Genomic DNA, 15,221 nt, shown 5'->3' on the forward strand with positions numbered 1-15,221 from the left:
TTGATGTTGACCTCACGTCTGTACTGCCGCAGGCTTTCTTCCTCACCCCTCTTCATGGAGAAGACTACCCAGGCCCCAGCCCCACTGTTTAGGGGGTGCGCCCAGTGTAGTCACATGGAAAGGGGCAGCCTCCACTGATCTGGCGTTGACTCTCAGCCATGCCCCTGACTGACTGTTAGGCCTTAGACAAGGCATTTAACCGCCCTAAACATCATCTCCTCATCGGTAAAATGGGGTTCCTACCACCTTCCTCTCGGTGCTTCTGTGATTGTTAAACAAGATGGTGTGACAGTGGTCCCACATGGTTCCACTCCTGCCTGTTGAACCTCATCTGTACCACATTCCCCCTTGCTCCAGCCTCTAGCTCCCTCTTGCTCTTGGCCTCACTGATTTTGCAGTTCCTAGAAAAGTAAAAACAAAAACATGCAGTTCCCTCTGACCCCAGGGCCTTTGTACATGATTTTCCTCTACATGGAATGCTCTTCTCACTTCCCGGTTTTACCAAGTTAATGTCACTCACCCTCACAACTTACTTCTTCAGCCAAGGTCAGGTTCTTGGCTAGAAGACCTCATAAACTCTATCCCTTCCCTTTGGAGCACTATCTTAATACGTAATTGCAAGTAATTTCATTCTGGCTCCTGTTCATGCATAAGGTCCATGAAATGAGGAATCACAGTACTGCTTATCATTACATTCCCAGAGCCTGGCACAGTGCACAGTACATGGTAGACATACAAAATATGAAATAAATGAATCACTGAATGAGACAATGAATGCATGACAAGCATTTAGCACAGTGCCTCGACCAGAGCAGATTCCCTTAAAGTCTGCTTTTCCTCTAGCTGGATCATTCGGTCTCTGATCATTTTTCCTCTACAGGCAGCTTTTTCTGAATTTCCCATCATAGTCTCAGCAGGAAAATCAAACAGAGCTTCAGAGGGTCAGCAAAGAATGTGCTTTAGTCTGACCCAGGAGGTGGTACATGAGTCAGGAAAAATAAACGGGCTGCCCACAGCCATGCTCCCTTCCCCTCTCCCGCCCCACTGCCCAGACCGAGGCAGCAATTCCGACCCCCACGCTGAAATCCCAGGGCACGGTGCCTGGAGGCAGGAGGAGGGCTTTGAAATAGCCCCTGGACTAGGAGACGGGAGACCAGTAAGGACAGTTTGGGTCCTGCTGCCTCCTCACTGTGGCCTTGGGCAGAAACTCCAGACCCCGACCCCCACAGCACAAGTCTCAGCCCCACATCCATGAAAATGGTGGGTGTAGCTGAGCACATCTGCAAGAACCTTCCCTCCAAACTCTGTGGCTCCAGGACATATGGAAGAGGGCCAGAGGCCTTGGGGCCTTGTAGGCAGAGAGTCATTTGTGAAACAGGCAGGTCTCGGTTCACGACTGTCGATACTCGCTTCTCTGAAGTGTCACCCCCAAGCGGGAAACATGACATCCAGGGCCTGTCAGCCTGTGGGATAATCTCCCCTCAGACCCTCCCACTGGAGAGTGTTTGTGGGTGGGCTCTGGGCCCCAGCATTTCTGGCCTCCTGTCCCATCTTCACTGCCCTGTCAGGAGCCAGGAGCCAGCAGCCAGCCTGGGGGGACAGCCCCTTCCCCGGGTAGGAGGCTGGGGGGAGGTGGGAGGGGCAGCCAAGAGCACACTGGGCTCCTCACTCTCTGGGGTCTGTTGCTGGGGGCCGCGTCGATCTGCTACGCCCAGGCAGCCTGGTTCTGCTGCCCGAACTCTGGCTGGCTCCAAGCGGGCGAAGCCTATTGGAAGCTGCAGCCATCTTCCAGGGTGATGGCAGATTGAGAGGGGCACAGCCCATGCCCACTTGGGGGGTGGGGTGGGAATCAAGGTGATGAGTGGAAAGTGGGCTTCAGAAAAGCAGATAGAGGGGTGCCTGGGAGTCTCTGTTGGCAGAGCATCCAACTCTTGGTTTCAGCTCAGGTCACGATCTCATGGGTCCTGGGATCAAGCCCCGCGCTGGGCTCCACACTCAGCAGGGAGTCTGCTTGAAGACGCTCTCCCTCTGCCCCTCCCCTGCTCACACTTGCATGCACGTGCGCACACCTGCTCTCTCTCGCTCTCAAATAAATAAATCTTTAAAAGATTTATTATTTCCTTAAAGACAGAGCCTTTAAGGAAACCAGGTCACATGGAACCAGGGCCCAGGAGGGAAGTCAGAACATCTAACGTATCAGAGCTGGAAGGGACCTCAGTGTCCCCCCCTCATCCAAGGCCCCCTGGTGAAGGAGAGGGGGACACCGATGCCCACAGACGCACACAGACAGCCTAGGCCAGCACCCCCTTCATTTCACCTGATGCTCTGAGTCATCATTAGAATTCTGTCCCTAATAACTACTTAAAGGCCTCCAACTAGATTATGCACCCTCTCTGCTTTCCCTTCTCTGCTCAAGTCCCCTTCCCTGCTTCATGTACAATGCAGAGTTCATCAAAATCGAGGGTGAAGCTGATCCACAGACATGTGAACTCCTTGAAACTGTCAAAATTATGTGCATAGGTATCCCGATGCATTCGTGTGCAAGTGGATCCATCGTTGTTCTAAGATCCCCAGAGGCATCCAAGCTCCCAGAAAGACAGACTTCCCACCATCTGTGTTGATATGAAACCAAGCAAGAGCTTCAGGGAGGCCGCTCTCGGCTCTAACACTGCTGAGAAAGCCTGTTCCGAGCTATGCACGTGGAGTGCGCCCCAGGCAGTGGAAGAATGTGCATCCCTTTGCCCTCTGAGGGGGCTGGCTGCAGCCCAGGCAAGCTAGCGGACGTGCCGCTGGGGGAGGAGGTGGCAGGAGGGGGAGACTGTCACCAGCTGCCACTGCCCTGACGCCTGGAGCTGGCGACACCTGAACCTGTGCCCAGCTTGCCCGTCAGAACTCAGGCAGCGTCCAGGGTGGCAGCTCATCACCAGGGGGTGGGGACCAGAAGGCTCTGTGGCCAGTCATCTGAGACCTGTCAGGAGAGTGAGCTGCCCCTGAGCCAGCCTGAGCAAGCTCCTCCTGAACAGCCAGGCCCAGACCCGGAGAGCAGGAAGCGGCCCCTCAGCAAAGCCACACTTACCTTTGGGAAGCTCGGTCACCACCTTCCCCTCATTCTCCTCTGAGGGAAGATGAGAGGGGAGATAGGAGGAAGGAGATGCAGGAAAGGGAGGCAGGTGAGGAGGACGAGGAGAGGAAGAGCAGGGGGAGAGAGAGAGAGAGAGAGCGATTACCAGAGATTATTTCCTGAAAGATAATCTGCTGAGAGAAAGGAGGCAGGAAAGCAGGGGTGAGGCCGGGGCAGAAGAGCCCAGGGTAAGAGGTAAGGTCCACCCTGACACGGCCCTGGGGGCTCAGGACGCACAGTTTAAGGAGGGCCTCGCTCTCGGGGACAAAGCCAGCCCCCCTCACAACCCCTGCACCCGGGGCTTGCATCTCAAGCAGAAGGGTCCTGGCTGGTGAGAGGCAGCCCCAGGTGCCTTCTGCTCCCTGGTGACTCAGTGTCCCCGGCCATGCAGACACCTCCAGACAGGAGGCTGTGCCAGCCACGTGTCCGCGTGGGTCACACATGCGTGTCATTGCCCTCCTACCTGGCTGGATCAGTCTTCTGGTGACTAAGGAAGAAAAGCCAAGTTGGCCCCAAGGGCCCCAGCCCAACCCTAAAACCACAGGCTAGAGAACACCCTTCTGGGCTCGGACTGCTGGAAATGGCCACTCAGGGACCAGGGCCCTCCACTCGCCCCTTTCCCACAGGGAGGAGGGGGGATGTGGTAAGGAAGTGGGAGGTGTGACCTGGGGGGGTGTACATCCGTGTGTGCGCGTACTCAAGTACACTGGGGGGATGGTGGAGCCAGGCTTCTGGCAGAGAGCTAACCAGCTCCAAGGAAATGGAGGCCAAGCCTCCCAATCCCCAAGTCAGAGGTCCCTGGGAGTGGTACTGACCCCACCTGTCCATGGGCATGAAGGCTCAAGCCCTGCAGAGAGCCCCCACTCAGGCCTGACCGCATTGTGGGCACAAAGCCAGGCTGCCATCTTGTTTCCAGAAGGCTCCTGAGAACCCGTCACCTCTGGGCACTTTCTGATGAGATCCTGAGGCCCTGCCCAGGACCACAGGGGTCCTCCAACCCCTACTCCTCCCTCTGGCCTCCCCCACCACCTCCCTTCCAGCTAGAGTCACTCACCACCTGTAGGGTGCAACAGGATGTCCGCTGGGTTGTGGGGTTTCAGGCCGAGAGCAGACAGGGGCGTCTTGGCCAGACCCGGAGGGGAGCGCACTGTGCCAAGAAGAAAGGAGACACAGGCAGTGAGCCTCAGGGTGAAGGAGGTGTGGGGAGATGAAGAGGGGCAGGAGCGGGGACACCGCTAACTGAGGACATGTTGGTGAGGGGTGGGCAGCAGGAGGCATACAGGGGAGCCAGCCCCAGCCCCAGGGCTTACCGCCTCGCTTCCCACTGCCCTTTCCTATCTCTGTGTTTCTCCACAGCTCAAAGGGTAGAGTGAAAAAGTCAGGAAATGGAGCTGCCCCGCAACCCAGCCCTGGCCCTCAACGTCGAGCAAATAACTTGTATGCCGGGGCCCTTGGTGGCTCACTGCAGTCCCCATGGCTCACAACATACACACAGCTTTGGCTATGTCTGACATCCTCGTACTGTAGCGTCTCTTCCCTCATCCTCTTGCCCCCACCCCCCAACACACACACAGTCTTTCCACACCGTGCACTTGGATGGACTTGGGACAACAAAAGGAAATGGGAAATCAAGATGGCACATCCTGTAAAGGCCCGAAGGAGTAAGGGATCACGGGCAGAGCCGTGCCAACCCTGAGACCCAGGGCAGCCCTCGGCCGGAGGTCTTTGACCCCCAGCGAACCATGCCACTTGTAAAGCCCAGAAAGAGAGAATTTCTCAGTGTGGGGCTCTTTGTCCCCGCCCCCCCCCAGATCCCGGTGTTATGGAAGAGGGAGGAGCTCCACCTCCACAAGCCTTGGCCAAGAGCACCAACGCCCTGTGCACACCCCAGGGCCCTTCTGGGCCGCCCGGCTGGGTTAGGGGTGTCATGTAACACACAAGGTCAGAAAGGGCTTGTCCTGCTTTTTCCCACCAGCCAAGGACGTGGCCGGACTCCGAGCTGGACTGCAGGGTGGCTGGCAGGCCCAGTCACAAGATTTCTCGGTGGCAGCTGCTGTGTCTCCTAACACATCTCTAAGAAGCAAAGAACTGAGCTCTGTGTCTCTTACCATGGCTACTGGGAGTGTGCAGAGGCCACGGGCCCTGAGGACAGGCGGCCACACAGGTCCGCCAGAGCCCAAGCCTGCCTGCCACACACCAATGGCCCCAACAGACCAGCTGTGGCCCTCGGGTGCCTGGCCCCCACACAGCAGCTCCAGGACCCCCCTGGGCCCCTCCTCCTTTCCTCAAAAGACAGACCTGCAGGGAACAAAAAGCTACAATCTCTCAATGTAACCAACATCCACAACTTATCTGTGCACATGTGGGTGTATGCACAGGGACACACAGCAACAGTGAGAAATCACAGGGGTCGGGATGGGGGCAGACTCCATCCTCACACCATCCTCAGATGCCCAGTGGACAAATAGCAGAGGGGACAAATGTGTGCAAATGCACACAGCCCAGGAATAAGGTAGGTCTAGGCTTGCATGTCTCTTTCCCTCCCTCTCCTTACACACACACACACAAACACACACACACACAGATTCAGTTTCTGCCCCCCTCCAGCCCCCCTGCCCATTACTGAAAATGGTGTCTTGCAATAGATCCTTATCAAGCACTTATTAATGTTTGTCAAATGAACGAATTGGAATGTAATTAACTATGGAAGAACGAGCCCAGCCTCAGAGACCACCACTGTCCACGGAATGCCCACGAAACATCTCCAGCCCACGGGCGTGCGTGTGTTGGCCCAGGCGGGGCAGCAGAGGTACAGGTGGACCAGTGAGCCGAGGTGAAGGGAAGGTGCAGGGAGCCAAGGTGAAGAGGCAGGGGGAGGTTTCTCCTGGTCCCACCTCCAGCTGCCTAGTCCCCTCATGTCCCGTCAACGGGCATCTGGCTCTTCTGCTGAGGCAGACGAGTGGGCGGCCCCGAAGCCAAGCAAGGCTTTTGCTTTCTGAGAGAGGGATTCCTCGCATTTCTCCGCCTCTGTCCTCTCTCCCAACCCTGTGCATTGATGAAATCTCTGCTTATTCTCCCCACTGGGGCAGCAGGGCTGGCATAGGCAGGGAGAGAAGAATGGGAACAGACACATATGGCAAAATCTAACCCTAGCCCCGCCCACGTGGCTTCCATCCCACACGGGGTGATGGCCAAGATCCTGGCTGATTGGACCAACAGTGAATCGGAGCAGGTGTGGTGGATGCTTAAGACCACCCCCAGGAGGGAGAGCGATTCCAGGGAGTCACAAATGGCCACGGAGGGGGCACCTGGGTGACTCAGTTGGTTAAGCGTCTGCCTTCGGCTCGGGTCATGATCTCAGGGTCCTGGGATCAGGTCCCACATCCGGCTCTCTGCTCAGTAGGGCTCTGCTTCTCCCTCTCCCTCTGCCACTCCCCCTGCTTATGCTCTTTCTCTCTGTCTATCAAATAAATAAATAAAATCTTTAAAAAATAAAAAATAAAAAAAAGGCCAATGGAGTTGCCTCTTCAGCAGACCACCCCGGGCTTGCACCGTCCAATATGGTAGCCATGAGAGTACCTGCCGTGGAAACAATCAGAACTGAGATGCGCTCTAGGTGTAACACACACACCAGATTTCAAACACTTGGTATGAAACAAGAAAGCAACATTATCTCTTTATACAGATTCCATGTTGAAATGATAGTATTATAGATCGCTCAAATTCAATAAAACCCATTAAAAGTAATTTTGCCAGCCTCTTTTTACAGTTTTAAAAAAAGATTGAGCACTGGGTGTTATAGGCAACTGATGAATCATTGAACACTACATCTGAGACTAATGATGTACTATATGTTGGCTAATTGAATCTAAATAAATTTTTTTAAAAAAGATTGTAAGATACCTCATTAGTTTTATCTTGAGCTACCTATGGAAATGATAATATTTTCGACATTTGGGGTTAAATAAAAAATATTACACTTTACTTCTCCAGTTTCCTATGATGTTTTTCAATGCGGCCACTAGAAAATGCTCCATCACAAGTGTGATTTGGGCTAGATTGCCATTGGGCCACACTGCCCTGGGGAGAACCATGGTTTCCACTCCCAGCTTTGGCCCCCCACATGCCCCAGCCGGCAGCCCACACAAGTTCTGCTGCACAGGGTGGGGCTCTGGGGCCACATTCTTCCCTCACGACAGCCAGCCCCCAGGAGAACATACCGCCAGTTCTGGTCTCCAGTCCTCACTCTCCTCCCCTCCCTGGGCTCTCCCTCCTTGGCTGCCCAGGCACCTGCCACCGGGACCCTGAGTCCTTCTCAGTCCTGTTCCATCACTGCTGTCCCACAGCTGCCCCTTTCCAGCTCCCCCTGTCTCTTCTACCATAAAAAGGTACATTACCCCAGCCCTGCACTCATCCGGGTCTTCTCTTTGTGTGCAAATGCCTCTGCCCTCTGGGGCTTTGCCTCTCCAGTGAGTGCCTCAGGGGCTAGAGACTAAATGTTCCTGCCTGGAGACCAAGGACGGATGAGCTGGGGACTCTTGACAGGCTGAGTGTTCTGGGCCTTTCTTTCCCTGGTGGAAACTAAATAGGTTGCCTGAAATGGAAGACGTGTCCGGATGTAGACAGAAATGGGGGTCTGGAGCAAGAAGGCCAAGGGTTATCTCAGAGATACACCAGCAGGTCACAAAGAGTCACTCTAGGATGGGGGGGCGGGGGTGGTGTTTTGCACACAAGATGCAAAACCTCTCAACGATTAGGAAGATTCCAGACTTTGGGAGTCCAGGGGCCCCACAGAAGGTCGGCAGGATCCCAAGCCCGTAGCTGCTGCACCCCCACATGTATGCATGTGGACAACAGAAGGAAGGGGGGTAGGGCAGGGATGGTGAAGTGAAATGAGCCATCTGGACCAGGAGCGACAGATCCTGGCCCTGCCCAGCTCTGCCAGGACCTCCCCCCAAACCCAGGGTGCTTACTCAGGCCAGGGCTGAGAGCACAGCTTGCGGGCACCCAGGGAAGACAGGCGTAGTGAGGAGCTCTTACCCCCACTGGGCGGTGGGCTGGTCGGGGAGGTTCCCTCCATCTCCTCAAAGGCCTCCTTGTAGCTGTGTAGATGGGGCTGCAGGAGAAGAAGAGGAGGTGGGGGGGTGCCCACTGGTGGCCGTGACCCTGAAGAGCAGGGGTTTCCCAGGTAACCAGCCCACACGTCCCCTTGCCAGCCCTGCCCCCCCCCCCCTTGGGGGAAACACAAAGGTCAAAGGGAGATCCTGGCCATTCACAGACACACCCACTCCTTTGTCACTGAGCGAATGAAAAGCGGCTATTTGCAAATCCACTGTCCAACATGGGTGGAAATCAGGAGCACTTGCCTTGGAAATATTCCCCAACAGGGCCAAAGAGAAGGGGCTGGGGACGGGGGACTTGAGTCCTGCCAGAAGGCAGGAGAGAAAAGATGTCCAAAAGCCATTTATATCTAGAATAACTCGCTAGCCTGCATTTTATCGGACATGGGTCACTCATACCAGAATCTTCCAGGATGGCCGTTTAAAATGCATTTTCCCGGGCCCTGTCCCAGATCTAATATGCTGGGATCTCTGGAGGCGGACTTGGGAATCTACGTTTATAACAAACCCCCTAGTGGTTGTATATACTCGGCAAAGTCTAAGATCTACTGCCTCCCAACTACAGACAGGTCTCAGAAATGCAAACATTTTGGCATTGAAGTTAGATCTGCCAAGAAAACCCTATACCTAGAAAGAATTCAAAACCATTCTTGTCAGTCTATACGATCTGGCTTGGAGTTTAGAGACTGTGGTCATCTGTGTCATACGCAGGACCCTTACCACCCCACTAAGCAGGGCTCTTTAAGAATTAAGGAGGGAACTTCAATCTCAGTGTCAATCTAAGAGGTGGAGGCATAAAAGCTATTTAGGGAGGGAAAGGCCAGATTCCATGTGCCAGAGAAGAGATAGAGGGTGAGGACTGAGTTTCCTGACAGGCCAGGGCCACGCAGGTGGCGATCAGACTCCCGGATAGTTCATGGGGGCTCCACTACTCTCTCTGGCCACAGGATGCAGCCCAAGGACTCACCTCTTTGGGCCGCCCTCCAGGATTGAGGGCGATGGTGAGAGCCAGCTCGGGGGAGACGCACTGGACAGGGGAACGAACCCCAGGGCTACGGGGGGATGCGGGTTCTGGAGACTGGTTCTCATACTGTCCATCGCTGGCTGCCCGCCTCCGGAGAGGGGCTGGGGGCTCTGCAGGCTGCTTCTCCCGAGCCTGCACCCCTGGGAGGAATTCAGGGCATAGAGGGCAGTGAGCATTTTAGGCGAGAAAGGATCGATCAGGCCCAATTCCCCAGAGAAGGCGGTGCATCTTAGCCAGGGGCCATGCTGGAGCTGGGCCTGTCTCCCCTCCGGACTCCCCCACTGCCTCCCTCTGCCCACACCGCAGGCTTTCTCTGCAGGGTGGGGGATCTGCTGTGAGGTGGGGCTGGCCTTCACCAGGAATCTCTACCCTGCACAGGGTTGGGGCCCAAAGCACAAAGGGCTGATACGAGAAACAGATGTCAACTCCTTTCAAACCCTAGAGACAGAGGGCCAGAGCTTCCAGGGTAAGGCGGGAAGGTGGAAAGACGAGAGAGTCTCCAAGGTGACCACATCAACCAACAAGCAACATCAGGCCCGTGGGGAAGAACTTTGGAAAGAGCACATAATGCATCATCTTGCAAATGGTGCTCCCGAGAAGGAACAAAGAAATGACTAAGTCTTATCATGAAGTCCCCAGCCCCAGCTGGCCCCTAGAATATTGCTGGCCTTCTCTGGGGTTCCCCAACCTCCATCCTGGGCACCTCTGAAAACACTTACCAACTGCCCTTATGCTGGCCCCTCATCTGCCCACCCCTGTCTCACCCCAAAGATGGTCCAGCTTCCCACCGTGCCCCTCCCCGCAGATCAGCAGGCAAAGGGCCTGAGGTCATGGACTCCATCTGTTTTTCTGTATCCCCTTCCACTCCACAGGCCGAAGCATGTTGTTAGCCTCGCCCTCCTTCCCTCCCACTCTATCTTCCCACAGCTGGGCTGAGGCACGGAACCCATTGCCTCACTGAGCTGGCTCCAGAATCCTAGAAAACTTACTCCCCACGTCGCAGAGGCCAAGACCCAGCCTGAGGACAGGCTTCTTGTTTTCATTAATCTTGTGCGAGGACATTTTCAGCTCTGCCTTCACCATACCCCGGGAAGGGCAGGTTAAGTGAGGGGAAGTGCCAGGACATACCACAGGGCACGGGGGCCCCCAGCTGCGCCAGCCTCGTGCCGACACAGCTGGGAACACGGTCCCGTGGCACACTGCACACAGAGACGCATGCACGCGCGTACACCACCGGTCCCCTCAGGACGTGCCAGTGCAGCCCTCCGCCAGACTGAATCATCTTCCCTCCACAGTGGGGTCTGCGCGCCCCGCCGCCCACCCCCGCTCCAGCCTGGTACAGCCACTAAGGCTGCCGTGAAAAATCACATGCTGGAAAGCCTTCCTAACTTGTCATGAACAGTGGGCTGCCGATGCCAAACTAGGGACGGACACACACTCTCTCATGCTCACACACACACACACACACACACACACACACACACACACACACACACACCACACACACAGGCACTCAACATGCACTCATCTGATCACGTAACCAGGGACCCCATCCGGACAGCAGCAGGACTAGCGTAGCTTTTACAAAGGCAGAGGGACCCAGGTGGGGTGCGGTTTCAAGCCTCCACTTCGGGATCTCTCTGACTCAGAGGCAGCCTGCCTGCTATCTCAACCAAGAGAAAAGAACCCCGGATGGGGACTGAACCAGACTCACAAACTGCTTGACTTAAAGCAAATAAGCCCTCCTCTTAAAGTGCCCTTATTTTCCAAATAGAAAAATGGGGGTCACATAGTCCTAACAAGGGTCTGTTACAACCATCAACCCGGATTAAAGACGCAGGCAGGCTCTCCCAGGGCTGAGCAGTGCCCAGGACCCCAGGGTGCGGCTACCCCAGGCTCCCAGCCGTCAGAGAGGCGGCAGCCCCCAAGCACCACGCCGCACCTGCAGGGGCTTCCTGCCTTCACCCTGCTTCTCCCACCTCCACCGAGCCCCTTCCTCCCCAGGCCTCCTGGGCAGCCTGGTTCAGAGCTGCCGCGCATTTCATTCCTGGCAAAAACATTAGAAAGAAACAGACATAGCCATTGATTTTCTAATAATAATTGTGACAAAGGAGGCCCATTTGGGAAAGGCTCTTGGGGTTTGGAACTAAGTTCAGCTCCAAGGTTAAAAGAAATGCATTAGGGCTGGTTTCAGTTCCGGCTCACCCAGCCCCGCAGCCTCTTTCTGGCAGATCCCTGTGCCTTTGCCAGGGGTGGCCAGTTTCCCTGGTTGGGGATCTGATGTCTGCCCTTGAAAAGTGGGTCTGTTTCAATTCGAGGCCCTAAATCTCCCAGAGGGACGGAGAAAATGCTCCCCGGTGTGCTCATAGAGCATCCTCTATGTTCAGGTGCTGCAGACAGTTGGAGCGGCCCAGAGAAGGGGTCGGACTGCTCGAGAGGGGCCTCCCACGGTGGAGGATGCAAGATCCTGGCCCAGTCAGCCATCTGAGAACGATCGCACCTCCTCAAGTCCTGAGGCAAGGGGACGGACAGGATGACCCCCAAAGAGCTAGACTCTGCAGAAGGGGGAAGACCCCACATTCCACTCCCACGGAGACAGCCTCTCCCCCTGCAGCAGGCCCCATGGCACCAGCGGCCAGTCAGAGCCTCTCACATTCTTTGAACACAGTATATCACTGTTGTCCCCTTTGGCAGGCCCAGATATGCCCCAGAGTTCTGGAGAGCCATGTCCCATCTCTCTTGTCCTTCTCTATGGGAGGGGAGACAGGGCATGGCTGGGGCGGGGGGGGGGGGGGCGGAGGGAAGAGAGCCCTATTGTTCCTTGGCCAAGCTGCGATGGCTGGACACAAGCTAACAGCCAGTGTCAGAGAGAGAGAACACCCCTCCCTCATGTCCCAGAGACTGACCGATCGTAAAAATAGGCTTACTCCCCGCCACCCACCTCCCCACCACCACCACCCTCAACCCCAGGACTTTCTCGGTCTCTTGGCCCATTTCCCTGTCTCTGTTGAGGTCCCTGTTCCATTTGGTCCACTCCCTGCACGCACTCTTGCACACACACATGCATACATGGACACATGCGCGCGCGCGCGCGCACACACACACACACACACACACACAGCCTTCACCCGCAGGAACGGCAGTGGATCCGGGTTGCCCTCAGAACCTCTACCCCAGCAGGAGACCGTGGGGCTGGAGGAAGCTTGTGAAGAAAGGTGGAAAGAGTGGGGCTGAGGGCCTCTGGAATGTCTTCCTTCTAGCCCCAGGAGCATGAGGAGGGGGACGCCCTCATAGCAAGGAAGCGGCCTTTCGGATAATAACATTCAGAAGCGCTTTGTGTCCTCTGAAGGCTGCTCACACACATAGGCACTGGGCCTTCCCCACCGCCTGGAGGATGGCAGTCACCTCAGGGCCTGTACACAGATCACCAGATCTGAAGAGCAGGGTGCCAAACAGCCCCATTTCCTGCGGGTCCTCACTGCATTCCCCAGGGTGGTGCTGTGTTTGAGGGAACAGCTGGTTCCAAGGCTCCCCTCAAGTGCGCTGGACCTGAGGCAACGAATCCCCTTCACCACACACACACACACACACACACACACACACACACAGCACTTCTGGGGGTTGCAGCCCCAGCATACATCAATGCACCCACTTGGGCAGAGCACAGGCACCCACTGCCCGAGTGCCCTGGACAAATGTCCTGGTGTCAGGCTTCATCACACGCCTCCCCTACACCCCCCAGACTGGCCGTGTCCACCCCCACAGACCCAGCTCTTCTTTCCAGCCTTCTGATTTCCAAAAGCCTGGATTCCTCAGCGCCAGGCGACGGGGCTGGGTGTCCGACAGCATGCCTGGGGCTCCGAAAGCCAGGGTCTCCGGGAGGCCACCTGCTGGGCCAGGGCACCAGAAAGCCACACGGCGATCACACTAGCAGCCCCAGGGCAAGCCATGCCAGCTCCCCTCGGGACAGGCCCACCGCCCCAGACCGGCCCCAGCCCCCCAGGTCCAACTGAACACTGCACTCCCCACCACTGGGCCGAGAAAGGGTGAAGGGAGGGAGAGGAGACGGACAGGGGCATTCTGCTAGAGCCATCTCCCCATTTCCCATGGACTGGGAAGAGGAGGGTCTGGGCAAACACCAGATACTGCTGTGAGGAGTCAACAATCCCCACTACCCCCTACGCCTGTTCCCGGAACTGCTCAGGGCCATGGCGTGGGGCAAACCTGGGCACAACCTTCTCCCTCACCTGGGCCTCCAGGCTCAGAGGCACAGGGAACACTATGAGGCAACACCCTCCCCAGAGCTAACAGCCAATGGGCAGATGTTAGTGGGCATCACCCTCAAAGAGAGCAAGGGGACCCTTGATGAAGTGTCCACCATATTGGGGCACGTCAAGCCACCACGCAAAATACACGTGGCAGGGCTATGAAGTCTCCCTTTTCCACGTTAGGAAATTGAGCTCTAAGTAATCAAGAGACTTGCCCAGGGTCACAGAGGGGGTCAAAGGCAGAGCCAGGACCATGCCCAGGGCTCCTGACTCTTGGCCATGGGTCCTAGGATCAGAGATTCGGGATGAGGTCAGAGGGGGTGCCATGTCCCCAGAGAGTACCACACTCAAGAGTGGACAGGGCAGCAGGTGTTGGGCACCACTCTTTGTCGTGAGCCTGGTGGCCCATGCAAAGCACAGCCTGGCTCCTGCTGAGACCCTGGCCCAGCCGCCTGGGTGGTCTGGCCAGGGTGGCTGGAGAGCCGGGCTGTCCCCGCCCTCACCGAGCACACTCACTGCAAAGGCCTGTGTGTCCACGGGGAGCCCAAAAGTTCATCTATTCACCCCAGACCGTGTTCCTATCAGTAAGGCCAAAGCCAAAAGCATCAGGCCTGTGTCCATGCAGAAGTGGGAGCACTGGCTCATGCAGAAAGGAGGGGAAGAGGGTTTAGAGAGAGGAGGAGAGAGAAGTGGGTGGGAGGGCCGGTAAGGAAAGGAGGAGGGGGTGAAGAGAACAGGAGGAGATGGAAAGAAGAGGAGAGAAGGGGGAGGAGGAAAAGGTGAAGCGGGATGGAAAAAGTGAACGAGGACGAGAGCGGGCAAAGGTTGGAAGAAGTGGTCCATGAGAAAGAGGGAAGAAAAGCTGAGCACCACAGTGAGGGCCAGATACTTATAAGGGGGAAGGCGGGAGGGGAACCAACCGGAGAGGGAGGAAGACCGGAGCCGGTGGAGAGGAGGCAGCTGAAAGCCTGTGTGCCCCATGCCCTGCAGCTTGGCATTGTACGCTGGCCACCCACACCCCGGGGAGCCGGCAGGGAGGGGAGCAAGCAGGGAGGGGAGGCGGGGGGGAGGGGGTGACACCAGGCAAGGAAGGCACCACACCCGCGGCACAGGGGACAGATGGACGCAGGACACACAGAGGACGCAAGGGGCAAGGCATTAAACAGGACGAAACAAAACAAAAACAAAGAGAAAATCAAGATTAGTTGGTGTTCTGAGTCTGGGATGGGGCCACACGCTTGGAGGGAGGTGGGAGGGTGTCAGACAAGAAGAGAGGGTGCATCCAGGGTCTTGCTTCTCCAGTGGGCAGGTGGACCTCTTGCTGTCCCACAGGACGCCACATCTCTCGCTTTTCTAACCCGAGCATGGGGCAAGCAGGAGACGGCCCGGGACCAGGAGACTGCAGTCCTATTGCCCCACAACTCACCTGCCCTCACAGTCAGCATGGCCCCATGCCAGGACCTCTCTCCTCTTGGGTCACCCGCCTCTTCCTGGACCCAGCTGTGACCCTCCCAGCCTGAGTCCAAGGGCCACAGTCCCTAGCACCCCCCTGCCCTTCGTCCTTCCCTCACCCCCACCTTAGCAACCCTCTTCCCCGGAGTCCCTTCCATTTCTACTCTGGACCAAAGCTGCTGGGCACCACTGAAAAGCCCTTAAAATGAGCCCACCTGGATGTACTATAAAGACTT

At 56.5% G+C, this 15,221-nt stretch overlaps 1 protein-coding gene across 7 annotated transcripts in view; it reads right to left on the bottom strand.

Moving 5' to 3' along the window:
* The window catches only part of TNS1 (tensin 1), a 225,655-nt gene that overhangs the window by 26,880 nt on the left and 183,554 nt on the right, over positions 1 to 15,221 (bottom strand). Inside the window, exons 20-25 of one of the 7 annotated variants that reach the window (XM_027590747.2) lie at positions 14,454 to 14,537; positions 9,209 to 9,405; positions 8,162 to 8,237; positions 4,176 to 4,268; positions 3,585 to 3,608; positions 3,077 to 3,115 (exon numbers count right to left, since the gene is read on the bottom strand). The exons of 1 other annotated variant lie outside the window; for it this stretch is intronic. In XM_027590747.2, the coding sequence (XP_027446548.1) occupies positions 3,077 to 3,115; positions 3,585 to 3,608; positions 4,176 to 4,268; positions 8,162 to 8,237; positions 9,209 to 9,405; positions 14,454 to 14,537 (513 nt within the window). The remainder of the gene's footprint in view (positions 1 to 3,076; positions 3,116 to 3,584; positions 3,609 to 4,175; positions 4,269 to 8,161; positions 8,238 to 9,208; positions 9,406 to 14,453; positions 14,538 to 15,221) is intronic. 5 more of the 7 variants (XM_027590753.2, XM_027590749.2, XM_027590748.1 and 2 more) reach the window with 5 other exon arrangements.

Source organism: Zalophus californianus, chromosome 3 (genome assembly GCF_009762305.2).
Source record: "Zalophus californianus isolate mZalCal1 chromosome 3, mZalCal1.pri.v2, whole genome shotgun sequence".
NCBI lineage: Eukaryota > Metazoa > Chordata > Mammalia > Carnivora > Otariidae > Zalophus > Zalophus californianus.